The sequence below is a fragment of the Lepidochelys kempii genome, chromosome 3 (assembly GCF_965140285.1).
Source record: "Lepidochelys kempii isolate rLepKem1 chromosome 3, rLepKem1.hap1, whole genome shotgun sequence".
Classification (NCBI taxonomy): Eukaryota; Metazoa; Chordata; order Testudines; family Cheloniidae; genus Lepidochelys; species Lepidochelys kempii.
Genome location: NC_136382.1, coordinates 158,798,527 through 158,814,817, shown reverse-complemented (window position 1 = coordinate 158,814,817; position 16,291 = coordinate 158,798,527). Strand labels below are relative to the sequence as shown.

Sequence of the window (16,291 nt, the reverse complement as noted above, 5' to 3'; positions counted from 1 at the left end):
ACTGCCCCTGCGAGGTATGCCAATCTTGGAGAAGACCTGAATTTCTCTCTTTTCAATTCAGAAGGCCCAGCCTGGAGCGGGGGACGGAGCTCTAATCCTCAGTTCCCACGACAGAGAACTAAACTATATTGACTGAACACAGAAAAGCAGGACAGACAGCTGGAAGATCCAGGGTGGGCCACAGAATCTGGAGGAGCTCTTTATTTCTGTTAATTTATTTTCTCTTCCATTGTTACCTTGAGGATTGAGACCAGGGGGTTGTGAATATGAGCCCTTTGAGGAGAAGGTGGCCACATTGTAGGAAGCAGCTCAGGGAAGAAACAAGAGGTCTGATGAGACAGACCTTAACCGCTTGCAACCACTTGCCGCAAGGCTCCCTCAGCTGGAACCTAGGTAGGGGGAGGGACTGGATTCTCCTACAGCCTCACCATAAAGACTAGCCAGAAGACCCCAGGCACAAGAGCCCAGAAGGACTGTTGGGCCTGGGCCAGTACTGTCAACCTGGTGTGAAGGCCTGGGACTAGTGGGTGAAAACCCTGATTTACCCCAAAAGGGGTGAGACCAAAGAGGGCCACATCACAAGGCAAGAGGGGACCAATAGCAGACTTCGGCAGCAGGACTACAAAGAACAAAACCCAGAAATGTTTCTCCTAGCCACAAAGTGGCCCACAGGCAGGTAAGTCACCTTACCACAAGTGATGGAGAACGTAGGCATCTGTGCAGCACTGCTAAAGGGTGTGACATTAAAAAAAAAAAAAAGCCTTACGCCCCTTAACAAGGTTGAGGCGGAGTCTAGAAGACAGTCAAATCTGGACTCATTTCCAAGAGGGACAACTGCAGTTATTGCAGCAGCTAGTATAGCTGTAGTGGAAGATGCAAGTGGTTCTTATTGGCAGAGATTGATGCAGAAGGCGCAGATGATACAACAATCCCCCAACATGACAGGTGCTCTATGGACTGTGCATATGCAGAGGTGTGGACTGTGGGCCTGCAAGCAAAGCCGAGCTAACTTGCAGGTGAATGGAATGGAAGTGGTGGAGATGTTGGACTTCAGTTGTAACCAGTATCAGGAATTAGGCCCTGCAGCAGAGCCAGACTCTGGGTAATCTAATGAGTGCATTTTACTGTAGTAGGCTAACTGATTGGCTACACAGCCTGATTGGCTGAAAGGATGAGCAGACCTGCTCTTGAGCAGAGGTAGCAGTCTATTCTATTCCATCTATTCAAAGGATTGACCCATAGCTGCGATAGCTCCTACCTGGACCCAGCCCTGCTCCTGTGTTGCCTCACCCAATTCTAACTCTGGGCTCCAATTCCTGCCTCTAGCCCTGACCTGAGGCTCTGATATCTGGCTTCTGACTCCAGTTCTGACCCTGCACTTTGATATCTGGTTATCAACTCCTTCTCCGACTATTATACATGACTCCTTCTCTGACCACTAGGCATGACTGCCCACATCCCAGTCACTGACAGCCAGACTGTGGTCTGCGACCACCTGATTGGCTCAGAGGAGGTCCCAGAGAACTTCCCCCTCCCCCCCATTGTGTCCATGGGTATGTGAAGTTTACTCCATCCAGTGAGTTTAGCTGACAGTAGATCTCTACTGGTAGGACTGACCCCAAGACTTGCTTATCCAGTCATCCTATGCCAGGATTGGGAATCCTTCGTAGAAGTGTTGGCTGATCACTTGTTGGAAGGAACCTTGGAGACCCAGGGTAGTGCTGACTTGGAACCAATAAAACTGGTAGGGCTTCGGGAAAAAGAGGATCCCAGTGAAGGAAACTCTGGCCACTCAGCATCCCCTTCACATTCTTGGGCAATTAGGGACCCAGAGGCTGCTCAACTGTGAGAAAGTGTCAATTCCAGGGAGTAACTTTAGTTTCTACAGTAATAAATAAAAATAATATATAAAGAAATAGTACGTACTTATCTATATTTGAGTAGAACCATTCATATATGCACCATTTGTGTGCTTTGGGAAGTTTGAGTAGATTACGTAACCGTAATCCAATCTTCTGTGATGCTTTTTTGTCTGGCGTTGGCATTGTTGCAGTAAACTTCTAAGCAATAAAATAAAGGAGAGGTTACTAGCAGCTGAACTTCCAAAGTGAAAATGAAAGCATTTGCAGCATTAAATGTGCTAAACAGTAAAATTAATCAAACGAACAGGAGCCTTCTCAAATTCTTCAATTGTTTATTAAATATTCAGAATCCTTTAACTAGATAAAGAAAGTTCATTTTCTTGATAAAAATGAATACATTAGCAATTGCAATGTTTTAATTCAAATGTATTGTTCCATGGTTTCTTTAATTTTTATTTCAAAGATAATACTAATATAAAATGGCAAGTATTATAACTATACAATAAAACACACAACTGATGCCAAGAGCTAGCAGAGATAATGCCACAAACTATTAGCTGGTCAGGGTCTCTACACTAGGCCTTTTTGTGAAAATTTCCCACTAGCAGTTCAGCTCCAGTGGTGGTGGCCCTCAAATAGACAGGACTCCAAGTAACCGCTGATGTGTTAAGGTTAATCTAACTTTGCTCCATGCAGGGCTGCATGAACATGCTGGCTAAAGTGCTACCATCACTCAAACTGAACCAGAAATTTTAATGAAATAAGCATAATATAGACAATGCCTTCTTGAGCACAGTTTCTAAATAAGTTTTTAACAACTGATAACCATGCTTGGTGTAGACACAAACCATGTTAGGTTTTGTTTGAAAACTGTTTTACAAGATATAGTAAGGACAAGACCTTAGGTCCTACCTACACTACAAGAACTATAAGGTGCCTGCAGCTCCTGGTGGTTTTTTTTTTTTTTTTTAACCCCATGGCAGCTCCAGCATTGCTGGGTCCATTTAGTCAGTGTTCCCTACTCTGCCTGATACAGCAGAGAGTGCTAATGAGATGAGTGTTCCAATAGTTCTGCCCGTGCTTAGGTATGGTGGAGCACCAGTCAGCATTTTCCCCGATAGACTCAATGGTAGAGGATCAGCATGAACAGAGCTCTCTATGTCACTGAGGGACCCACTTGTGGGGAGGAAAAAGGATGTATTCTGAGCCACAGCCTTTACCTAGGAATAGGTCCTCCCACCCAAAATTAATAAACTTATTATGCAAATTGAGAAGAAAACACAATTTATTTTAAAGGCTTGCTTTCCCTTTTGGTAATGTTACTGCGTAACACATACATACCTGTGGAACCATTGCAATCTTCTGATTTCTTTTGGGGGACCTTGTATTTAACTGTCTGTCTTCTTCTTCACAAAAGAGACGACTCCGTTTTGAATTTCTGAAGGGCTGTATATATCAAAATTAGGAAGTAATTAAACAAAAAAGCTCATTTCTTCCTTTGATATCCAGAACCCATGATAACACAAATATAATCTATTTTCCTTTCCTAGCTAGATACCTTGGACACTTGAAGTGCCTCCTAACACAGTTATGGTCAAAGATTCAATCATTTAATTATTTCTTTGTTTATAAAACATCTTTTAAACAGCTTGCCCTTAACTTAAAAATAAAAAGGAAGGGCCTTCAAACAATCTATTTATTTTGATAAATTCTCATTAAAAAGCCAAGCTGGATAGAACAGTTACTTACAGAAGTAAATTAATCTACTAGTATTTTTAACATGTGCTACTGCCCAGGACTGTAATGGACGTGTCTTTGTGTAATGTCATTCATAATGGTATCACACTTTAAATTATTACAATACACTTCATGATGATGTTTCAAGGATCACTTATGTATCAAAGTATTTTGACAATTTTTAAAACTCATACCATAAAAACTTCCCTCACACCCGAAAATGCCAAAAAAACTGAGGAAATTGAACCATCAAATGTTCAATTTATGTAAAGATCTAACATGAGAAAGGAAGGATTTTCAAATTTAAGGCTGTTCAATGCTAACTGTAACCCTTTCCTGTGCTAAGATACTACAGCTGCAATAAAATTAGTGGAGTTTGCTGAAAAAAAAAAGTAGAAAATCATATATTGCAAATTTGTGGCATGAAGTTTTCACACACTTAAATTTTAGATATTTCTTTACAAAATTTCTTCATATGTCAAAGAAAATTGTCATAATTGAAGATTGAAGGACAAATTCTGGCTCATTCTGGCATGGGAGTGATGAGTGCAAAGAGCTTCCTTCTCACACACCTTGTGACCCAATACGGGAGCCAGTCCCTGCACTCTGCCTAGCACAGGGACTGAACCCTGCTAGCTTCTCCTAGAGTGCAGACTACTTACAGAGGAAGAGATTGAGCTGGATTCAGATCTCACTGATTTCCTTGGTTTTCTGACACCCTGTGCCAGATGAAGAGAGAGAGCCAGAAACTTGAGGGCCAATGGCAGAAAACAAAGGTTGATACAGACCAGATGAAACAACAAATTCCTCCAAGTTGTATATGGTTGCCAACCCTCCAGGATTGTCCTGGAGTCCCCAGGAATTAAAGATGAACCTTTAATTAAAGAAAAGGAGTACTAGTGGCACCTTAGAGACTAACCAATTTATTTGAACATAAGCTTTCGTGAGCTACACTGAAGTGAGCTGTAGCTCACGAAAGCTTATGCTCAAATAAATTGGTTAGTCTCTAAGGTGCCACAAGTACTCCTTTTCTTTTTCCGAATACAGACTAACATGGCTGTTACTCTGAAACCTTTAATTAAAGACTATGTCATGAGATAAAACCTCCAGGAATACTTCCATCCCAAAATGGCAACACTATTATGATGAGGCTGTATTCCAGGCCAAGAGAACCTTCCTATCACCACCTTTCACTAATGCTGCCAAATCTTGCCCCAGGGAGCTGTCCAGAGCGGTAAATTGTTTCCCCAATCCTGAGTGTCTACAGTCTGCATCAGAACAGGGTGCTGAATGCTGTGAACTATCATCATGCTTTGCTGAAAAAATTGTGCATATTTGAGAAGGATTTTCGAACAACATGGATCTGCTTTGCCTACACCCACCAACTAATAATCCTCCCACGTGGAGTTCAATACACTCACTCATCGAGAAATTCTGGACACCCTAAAGAAGCCTTGACTCAAGACCCATGAATCTGACTCTCATCTTTCCTGGCTTGCGAAAGAGAGGCACAAGCAACTGGGGCCTCTCATGACTGAAAGAGCCAATGCCTCATTCAGGGAAGGAACTTTTCTTTCCTCCTTCAAATATGCAATAGTCTGACCAACACTGAAGAAACCCCCTCTGGATACACTGGTTTTAGTCATCCACTACCCATTGTCAAACTTCCTGTTCCTGAGCAAATTCAGAGAGAAGCTAGCCTAATTGAAGTTAATATCCTAGACGTGGCACAATCTGGATTCTAGTCAGGATATGGAACCTAAACTACTTTAGTGGCAGTGATGGATAATCTCCTGCTATCAATAGATCAGAGGGCAGACATCCATTCTCATCTTCTATAGGCTTGTCTACACTACCGAGTTTTGTTGACAAAACTTATGTCAACACCCAAAAGTCGACAAAACAAAAACTGCCAAAGGGTGTTCACACTTGCTCCCTCTGTCGACAGATCATGTCCACACTGGGGACACCATCATCGACAGGGTGAGCAATGCACCATGGGTATGTATCCCACAGTGCAGTGTTATGGGAAGGAAGAGCTGATCGCTGCGCCTCTTAGGATTCTCTCTGAATTCTCCCACAGCCCCCTCAGCTGCCAAGAGCAGCATCATGAGTAGCTCTGTGAGCTCTCCGTGCTGAGGAATGGCAAAGCAGCACAGCAGTTTGTCCCCCTCCCCCTGCAGCAGCAGGCTGCCTGCTGCTGTGTTTCTAGTGCAAGGCAGAACAGGGGCATACCAATTATTTGCTCTTTGTTTGTTCCCCAAATGGAGCAGCACACAGTTACTTCCTGGAGCTTTGAAAGGGGAGGAGCACATGCCTCCAGGGCAGCAGAGATCAAAACACTGAGCAGAGCATTCAGGGCAGGCATTGTGGGATACTGGTGGAAGATAGTTCTGTTGACAAAACAATCAGCAGTGTCTACACTGGCTCTTTGTCGACAATAAAGGGAGGGGAAAAGATAAAGGTCTCTCGTAAGGGTGGACTTTTTTGTCACCAAAACTGGGTATTTTTCACAACAAAAGTCCCATTGTAGTGTGTACGCTCTTGCTGTTTTGTAGCCAAAAGTTTTTGTCACCAAAACTTTCCAGTGTAGACAAGCCCTAGGACCTCTCTGCAGCACATGTCACTGCTGACCATCAGATATTGCTGTCTTGTTGAACAGAGCTGGCTGGAGTCCAACATAATACATTACAGTGGTTTGTGTCTTTCCTAAAGGGACACACCCAATGAATAGTGATGGGAAATTGTACTTCCACCACTAGACCTTTCATTTGTGGAGTCCACAAGGATCAATTCTTTCTCCAATCCTATTCAACAAGTACATGCAGCCATCTGGTGAACTAGTCAGATGATACTGTTATGAGTTGGGTGAAACCTTTTATGGGTCAATTTAAAACTTCAAAGTTAAAATCAATCTGAGACTGAGGAGTGTGAACTCACCCTTCAGTTAACATAACTGTAAGGATAAATTAATCAAAAGTCCTTACCTGAGATAAAGGGGTTTTGTGAACACACCCAGGAGTTTTGTGTGCGTGGAGGGCCTTAGCTGTGTATTGTTCTGGGTAAATCAGTCTGTCTGTGAGTGAGTTAGTACGCAGAACACTGGGGACCAGAGAGCTAGCCTGTAGGAGCTGCTGAAAACAGTGTGTGACCCTGAATGAAATCTGGGGAATGGTTCTTTGGCTCAGAGGTGTTGGCTGAAAAGAGTGTTCTTGCTGCTGGGAGCCAAAGAAGCTGTTTCCTGCTATTTGCTTCCTTCTGTGTTCAGAGACAAAGGTACATTCTTTGTAAATAAACAAAACTACATCTGAGGCTTTGTCTACACAGCCCAGTTGTAATCAAGGCTCCAGCACTGGGCAAGAGCTCTCCCAGCACTGTAAAAAAACCCACCTCCACAAGGAGCATAGCTCCCAGTGCTGGGACACTGCCACCCTTACTTTCGTACTGCTTTTTGTACTTTGTGCTGCTGGCGGGGTGCTGTCTTCAGAGCTGGGCACCTGGCCAACAGCCGCTGCTCTCTGGCCACCCAGCTCTGAAGGCAATACAGAAGTAAGGGTGGCAATACCGTGACCCCTCTAAAACAATCTTGTGACCCCCCTGCAACTCCCTTTTGGGTCAGGACCCCGAATTTAAGAAATGCTAGTCTCCCCCATGGAAGCTGTATAGTATAGGGTAAAAGCACACAAAAGACCAGATTGCACAGGGGGAGACTGGATTTCATGGTCCGTGATGCGTTTTTCATGGCTGTGAATTTGGTACGGCCCTTACTATCACCAAGATGTCCCAGTGCTTGGATGAGATTAACTAATGGATGAAGAACAGCTGGTTGAAGGTGAACCTGACCGAGACAGAAGTTATGCTGATGGACAGAGGAAAGCATTTAAGAGTTTGCAGCCATAGTGCAGTCTCCTTTGGTTGATGGCACACACCCACCATTGGCTGATTCAGTTAATAGTTTAGGAGTCAGCTTTGATTCCTCACTGATGCTAAGCTCTTGCGTAACAGCATTTGTGAATAATGCTTTCTACCATCTTTGGTTGGCAAGGAGACTCCATCTCATCCTGGAGGAAGACGAGCTGACCTCAATTATTATTGATGCCTTCATCACCTCTCAACTGAACTATGTTGTTGGCATAAACCCTTCAGTGCTTAGGAAACCGCAACTAGTACAGAATGCTGCAGCATATCTCCTCTGCAACACAGGCTACTGTGAGCACATCAAACCTGTTCTCCGCTTTCTACACTGACCTTCCATAGAATATTGAGTCAAGTTCAAGGTCTCAGTCCTTTTCTTCTTAGGTGTTCAATGGCCTGGGTCCAGGGTATCTAAAAGTTCACCTGAAGCCCCAGGATAAAGATCAGGGTCAACAACTTTGCTCATCTGGCAGAATGGTACTTTCCACAATAAGTGCAAATTTTATCTGTGCAGGAGACGCAGCTTCTTCAGGGGCCGCCTGAGACTGTGGAATGAACTGCCCCGGAACGAAGGACTATCACAAACCTCACCACTTTCCATTCCAAGAATAAGGTGCATTTTTGACCTACTATGATGGGGAGAGTGATATAAGTGTCTACATAGAATTGAACAGAATTCCTCCTAACAATACATCACTCCCCTCAAGATAAATGAGCACTTCACTCATAAAATAAAGCAAATAAATAAATAATGTAGTCAGCTAGTTTCTTGTGGGTGTTGTGGAAGAAGTGGTGTTCAGGAGGGAGTTCAGAGAGAAGAGGCTCTGCACACTAGTTCACAAAGGGTGTTCTGTGCATATGGGAGGTGCCATGGAAAAAGCACAGACACAGTTACGGAAAAAGTGGACAAACAGGGAATCAAGACTGATAACACTGGCAGAATGAACTTTGCCAACTGAGAGGGGTTAGGAGACAATGCTGTACACAACAAAATAAGTAGGTTATGTAGGAAGCTGATGGTGATCACAAGAAGCTTGAACCTGATGCAATGGAGAAGATTTAAAAAGCGGAAGATGTGGTCGGACCAAAAGAAAGGGAAATCACCTTATAGGCTGTAAAACATTTCATAAACACAGTTTTGCTTTTTTGTTTTAAATGGCAGTTCTTTTTTAACTTGTTTAACTTCTCCCGATATTCCCCCATCCCCAGAATATTGCAGGAAACTCTACTTCTATGCATTCATTTTTATTAGAATATCCCCCATAGAATGGCACAATAATGTAAGAGCATCATAGGATTTTCCCACCTTTTCCTAAAGCACCAGTAACCAGCCACTGCCAGAGGCAGAATATTGGACTAGGCAGAACAGATGGTCTGAGCTGGAGTGGCAATTCTTATGTTCTTTATAGTACAAAATAAACACAGTCCATATAACACTTGTAAAAAGGTAGCAAATCATTAAAACTGGTTCATTAAAATGTGAAACTGGTTACCAATGTAATTTTCATATTTATTTATAAAACATGCTTTCATTTCACATTAGAGTTGTATACACTGCTTTATTCATAAAGGATATTCATTTAGATATTCACAAATTGTGAAATAAATATATTTTTAAGCAGTTGATCTGATCTGTGACTATGAGTGATTTTATGCCATTACTACATGAACCCCAAACTTAATTGACTTTTTTATCACAGGCATATCAATATTTACTTCTTACCATTTCTACAGCAGAACCAGCGTTCCTGCTTTTCCAAATAGGCGTTTTCTGTAGAGAACTGTACTTTTCATTCCATGTGCTGGATAAACTTCCCTCTGTCATGAACAGTCACATACTATTAATGCATTCTTTTAATCTAACTATTGTCAAAATGGCAGCAGTATACTCTTAAACACTACCTTAATGTTTTTTTCCCCTTCACTGTTTGTAATGCCTTCTTAAATGGCAATGCAAATGGGTTTAAAATTCCATCATCTTCAGTCAATTATGCTGAACGCCTCCACTAACCAGGCTATAAGAGACATTCAGACCATTTCTTCCCACCACAAAGTTTGTCTCTCATGAAGTCTATCTAGCTTCAACTCCCTTGTGACACCCATCTAGATAGCTATGTTGCAGCTACCACAGAACCACACTGGAGTATAAAGCCAGTTTATATAGATTAGTCTTTTTTAAAATTACCTTTTAAAAGCTTACCAAGCTCTGAAAATTTTGGCTCAATAAGGGCACCAGTAACAGGAAGGAAAATGAACCAGGCCCTTCTGTCTCCCCACACACATTGTTGATCATACATCACTAGTAAAGGAGGAGTAGGATTCTGATTCATGCTTCTATCTTCTACCATGCTCCTTAGGGGGCCAAAAAATAATCTTCCAAATATTGGAAATTCTACCTATCCTACACCAGAAAACTGAGATCCAGGAGTGATACTCCTACACAGATGGTACCTTTACCAGAAAGATGCCTCTCCTTTGTATGTGACTATGTTTCCACTATTACCTTGTTTATGCTCATCAATTAGAACAGCATAAAGGCTCTTGGAATATAGTTTGTTAACTTTTGAAGCACCATTTAATATACTGTGGGCCTTATATAATGAATGGTGATGGCATTGTTTTATTACTTAAATTTCTATAGGACAGTTAGGTGCATTTATTTTTAAAGAAATATTTAGAATTCAGAGAACATTTCACATTTGATTATAACAATTTTAAGACAAATAAATATTTGGCCTGTAACTAATTGACATTTTCCCTTTAAAGTTAAGCTCTTCCAGAAGATATTTGACTATAGAATTTATTTCTTCCAAGGACAATATTCCAGCAAACATCTGGAATCCATTTTGAACATGTCAGTTTGAAATTAGTATGTTTAGGCATTCCATTTGCCAATAAAATAGCTTTAATCTATGCTGGGAATAAAATTGCTTTTAAACGGTTTAGAACTTTGTAGGCTATAAAAACAATTTGCCTAGCATGACTGTTACAAAATGTGCTCTAGAAAATGATTTTTGAATGGACATAAGCTGCACAATAAAACTGAGTGATCTAAATAGCCTGCACCAAAATTTAGACCGTTCAAAACTAGTTCAGTAAACAGGTTTTCTCCCCAGTGTAAATGGGGATCTTATAATACATAACAAAATTTCTGGCACTAGGCAGAGCAGAAGGATTCTAAATGTTGATGCAATATGCATGAAAAGAATTTTTCTCCAGTGTTAAGACAATATAAGCAACAGCTCTGTTGCGTTGGCCCACTAGTTATTGGTAGAAGACAGTGAGCTTACAAATTTCCTTTACAATATAAATTCCATCATAAGTAAAGGTCCCACTGGTAATCCTTCTATCTCACCCCCAAGAAAGGAAAAATTACCTCAAATTTCATGTCAGACCTGATGCCTAGGCAGTACTTAAAGTGGAAGCACCTATTTCAGAAATGGCACTCCAAAGGGTCTCATTTTCAAAAGCAGCATCCAAAGAAGCTGCAATATAAGTAGAGTTTGACTAGTGAGTACCAAACTACTCAGGCTACAGATATCTAAAATAAAACAATTATCAGCATATATTTTATAAAAACTATCTTCATAATTTTCCTTTGGAGAGGCTTTCTGAAATCAGAAACTCTAGTTATGATCTGAAGTCAATTTACATCTCTCATTTATACCACACATAAAGAATACATTGTATTTATTTCTTACCTTTCAAGCTCACAAGTGCTTTTGCTGAAGAACCTGCAATTTATTTAAAAAAAAAACAAAAACAAATTTTTCATAGTTGGTTCACAACTGGTGCAATAGCTACATATCAATTATATATTTTTCTTCAGAGGCAGGGAACTATTCTGAAATTAACCCCTTAACTACTGAGTGGGTGAATCCATTATACTCTCCACAACACAATGTGCAGTATTGTGTGAGGTGTGGCCCAGTAAGCACTGAAGACATATATTTAAATTTTAATTATGCCCTTTAGTTTTACATCCACAATGCTCCTTGAACCTAGAGCTATATAAATGAATGTAGCCAACTCTAGGCAAACTTTACTTCTGAAATACACATTTCTATGTGGATTCACATATTTGATACTGTTTTAATTAGGACATGTAAACATTATTTAAGTGTCACCATTTTGTGGTAGAATGTAGTCTACCAAGGTTCCACAATGAAATTTAAAAAAAAAAGGGGGGCGGAATTTCTTTTGCTTCTTCAATCTTGGGGTACAAGTGGGGGACAATGAGATGGAAGGTTGTCTCTGTGGTGCAATGCTCCCCCCACAGATATCCAGTAGATTCACAGATTTTAAAGCCCAAAAGGGACTTGAAGAGCACTTCTACAAATCACGTCACATGTCTCAAGTTAGGAACTCAAAAATATGAGGAACACTCAATTTGTGGCCAACTGTAAAAATTTGTTTCAAGGGACTTGCCCAAAATCACACAGGAATTCAGTGGCAGAGGCAGGGATAGAATTAAATTCTCAAGGATGGCTTCAACTGCCTTAACCACAAACTATCCTTTCTCTTTCTGAAATCCCATGCCTTATTAGCGACACACCTTCCAACTTCTTCAACAGATGAGGCAGAGGTTCTAAAGAAAACAGTCTCATTCGCTACACAAAACCCTGAAACACTGTTCATCCCAACTAAAAGAGGATGGGGTTGATGGAAAAAAAAAAGTGTAATATGTTCTTGTAATTAAAGATGGTATCTGCGACACTGGCAAACCAGGTGTCAGCTAGGTCAGAACCCCAGCCAATTCACTTGCGTGTTAGTATAGATCAAAGCATTAAATGAGTAAGTGTGTATTCAGATGTTTAAACTTCATGAAAACTAGTGGAATGTTACTTGTATTGTGTTCACTTATCTATATCTTATTATAATGGAATGGCAAACTTGTACATTGTGTATACACCCCTGTAACTAAATAACGCATCAAAGGAGAAAAATCTTTTGGAATGCAAATGAAGAACTTTAACATAAAAAGCTAATTTCAAAGCAAGTGGTCATTGTGTGTGATGACTTAGGACTCTAAGTGCATTCCTCATTCATTGTCGTCAAAGGAAAAGCCCATGTGGGTAATGACACTGCTTGGTTTCTGTGAGAAGCAGCTATAAATTGTATTCCTGGAAAGATCCTTTCTCTCTATTTGGATTCTTACAGGGCAGTGTACCAGACGCAAAGCAGAGATCCCCAGAGATAATCTGGGTACCCTGAAATCACTTTTGGGAAAATGGCATTTTATTACATTACTGCTACCATTTGGAAGTACAAACTGTGATTTACCTGTTAACATATTTTACATGCTTTAACCTCTCAATAACTCTCATTTCCTTTTCTTAGCTAATAAACCTATAGTTAGTTTACTATAGAATTGGCTGCCAGCAATTGTCTTTGATGTAAGAACTGGAGTACCAATTGATCTGGGGTAGGTGACTGATCCCTTGGGACTGGGAGCAATCTGATGTGATATGGTTTTTGGTTTATCACAAAGTCCAGTTTGCCTGGGTGGCAAGATAGACTGGAGAGTCTAGGGGACTGTCTGTGACTCCACAGTAAGATTGGTATACTGATCCAGGAGCGCACATTTGTTACTAGTTTGGTGAAATCTAATTACAGAAAATACTACCAGTTTTTTGGGGGGGCTCTGTCCTGTTTTTTGACAGTTTGCGTGAGGTAGGCACTCACAGTTATGAGCCACTCCAGAAAGTGTGACAGTATCATAGTGCATACATACAAAAGAACCAAATTAACGTTGCACCTATTGCTTGACTTTGCAACGTTAACATCATTTAAATGTAGGGGATTTTATAGGTAAATTTTCTACATTAAAAAAAAAAAAGAAAAAACAACAAAAATCCAGTAGTATTTCCATCATATCTAACTATACTGACCCCCACATGAGTCATCAACATGCTGGAGCTTTTAGTTTTCCACCATGCAGAGCAGTCACTAGAAGAGTCTGAGATACACATTTTGCCAGTGGATTTACAGCTATTTGCTGGCAACAGAGAAATGTTGGGGTTCAGGAATTCTAGATTCTGTTCCACGTTTTGGAAATGAGTAGTTTTTAGTGGTTACAAACCTTTCTGCTCTTGTTCCCCACAGCCTGTCCCCTTCCGCACCCCTCCTTTAGCATGTTCTCACCAGAGCCTATTTCTCTGCTTCTGTCTCCCATTCCCACCCCAACCTGTCCCTATTCCCCTTTCTCCTATCCCTGCTCCCATGCTGGCACCATGCCTCTGCCCCCTCTGCTCCCCCAATAAACTTTTCACGCTTCTTCAGTTGAATCTGCGTGTTCTCTTCTCTTCTATAGTGCCACAATACCAACAGGGGGAGCATGGCCAGCACAGGAGAGAGACTCCCTACTTTCAATTCTGGTACATGTTGCCACAGTGGCCTATAGCTGCCAGGAGCAGCAACTGTAGAAGTCCTGCTCAGCCCCAGGATTGAGCATGCTCAGTATAACTGGGACAAAGAGTGGTGAAACAGCATTCTCCAAACATTATACTATATTATGTAAGCATTTTGCTCTCAGACTCTAAGATGCCTATAATGATCATGTGCGATTTTCAGAGGCTATTAATTCAGCCAAATTTGGGTAGATTTTCATGAGGAAAGAAAAGTAATTTCTCATTCACCACTGTCATCTCCTTTCCAAATTTCTAGTCACTGCTCCAAAACATGGAAGTACTAGAGTTTCTCAGTGCAACTGTAAAAAGTATTTAAAAAAAAAAATACTGGCAAAATATCAATTTCCCCCTAACCTAGTTCTTGGAAATGACTGAACAGTTTTTGCTGAAACTTTCCCTCCAAAAATAAGCTTGAAGCAGACACTTGGTATTGGAAATTTTATCCAAATGGTTGAAGTCTGGCAAAGTTATAAGTAACTGAAGACAGGTTTTTATAAAATGGGAACTGTTAGGCAACCTTAACTACAGGCAGCATTGCCAGCTCTGCCTATTCTAGGAAGGTGAACTAAAAGCTCAGAGAAATGTAATGGTTGAAAAGCTCTCTCAATACAAGACCATTACTTTTTATTGTAGATATTTTCCCCCCCCCCCATACCTTGAACATAGATAGGAGATGAAACATGGAGAATGTGTCTAAGAGCAATCTATAATAGAAGAGAGGTGTGAATCTCCATACTTTTTCAGTTCTTTATTTTGAAGTATATTCATAGTTTCATTCATATAGGTTACAGAGATGGATTCCAACAGGGAATGGGCAGCTCCAATGGAGGAATTTTATTTTAAGGTGGGCAAGACAGTTTGTCTTGTCCAAACTGGCCCTCTGTTAAATTAAAGAGCAACAAGTCACTAGAGTGGAAGGTCCAAGACACTAGCTGCCATACTGTAGCAGTCACGCAGAAAAGGTAGATGGGGCACTCCCATTTATCCTCTCTAACAACATGAGAACAAGGGAACAAACATTCAAAAAACTGAAAGAGAACAAATTTAAACCAGGTGAAATATTTGAATTAAAAAACATCAAGAAGCATAATTTATCTCTGGAACTCACTAACACAAGAAATCACTGAGATCAAGAGCTTGCAGGATTTCAAAAGGGATTAGGCGTTAATGTGGATGATGAGAAGTTACACCATATATAATATTTTTCAGTAGTGGATATGAATGCTCATACTTCGGGCCCTAAGCCAATCATCAGGTAGATTGATTTAAATCAGCAAACAAGAAATCTTGATATAATTCAAAATAATCAATTTTAATATTGTTTTGTATTTGTACTTTTTGGTATTTTCCTAAATATTTAAAATTTTCATCTAAATTTAGCAGCTTCCTTTTTTTTTGTTGTTGTTATCCAAGTGGTTATGCTATGTCTATATACATTTATTCAAGTAATTATATAGCTTAACATTTATTCAGAGTTTTAATTTACATTTTTTATTATGTACTTATTTACTAGGTGATAAAATCACTAATAAAAAATTAATGTCAAACTCTTGGATGAAAATTGCAAGTCAATTAATGCACAAAACAGTATTTTAAATTTGTTTTTTATTAGTTAAATAAAACTATCTTAAATATGCTGGATACATAAGAAAAAAAGGAAGTTTATCAAAACATGCTTTGCATTTAAAACTAACTGATGTATTAAACAATAGTGAATTGAAGTGATTGTTTCTGGTCACCATGTTCTTCACAATTTTAAAACTAGTAGATCTTATCCTCTCAACATTTAGCTTTTATTCATAGATTGGAATAAGTTTTCCTGCTAACAAGTTTTAACAAGTTTTCCTGCTTTTCCAACTCCCAAATGGTATCTTAACATTGAACAACAAATCACAGAACAGAATTAGCTGAATAAAATGAAAGGAAGAAAATATTCTCTCTTCATCTGCAGAAGAGGCTACTGCTGTTAAAAGCTGGTTGCATTTCAACACACTCTGGTTACAGGCACTTAGTCAGCGATTTCCATCAGTACAGCAGTTTGACTTTTTTGGCCTTAACATAGATTGTCATAAATTTCAAATTTAATTTTAAATAACTTTAAATTAAATACATTTTTCTTTTTAAAAATAAATGTAAAAAATCCAATTTTTAGTTTTTAAATCATCAGTTTTTATTCACTAAGCCAACTACTAACAGGGAAGTTAGAAAAAAAATTCCTCTGAGGACTATTCCCTAATGGCCACTATGAGGTTTCTTGCACTTTCCTCTGAAACATTTGGTACTGGCCACTATCGGAGACAGAATACTAGACGAGATGGATTATTAGTCTGATCCAGCATGGCAGTTCCTATATTCAGGATGGGGCTC

At 40.0% G+C, this 16,291-nt stretch overlaps 1 protein-coding gene across 3 annotated transcripts in view; it reads right to left on the bottom strand.

The window, feature by feature from the left end:
• The window catches only part of LIN9 (lin-9 DREAM MuvB core complex component), a 55,387-nt gene that overhangs the window by 30,517 nt on the left and 8,579 nt on the right, over window positions 1-16,291 (bottom strand). For 2 of the 3 annotated variants that reach the window (XM_073338700.2, XM_073338699.2), the window contains exons 2-5: window positions 11,216-11,248; window positions 9,238-9,332; window positions 3,204-3,308; window positions 1,927-2,060 (exon numbers count right to left, since the gene is read on the bottom strand). In XM_073338700.2, coding sequence (XP_073194801.1) covers window positions 1,927-2,060; window positions 3,204-3,308; window positions 9,238-9,332; window positions 11,216-11,248 — 367 coding nt within the window. Of the gene's footprint in view, window positions 1-1,926; window positions 2,061-3,203; window positions 3,309-9,237; window positions 9,333-10,890; window positions 11,000-11,215; window positions 11,249-16,291 lie in introns of all 3 variants that reach the window. The other variant, XM_073338701.2, reaches the window with a different exon arrangement.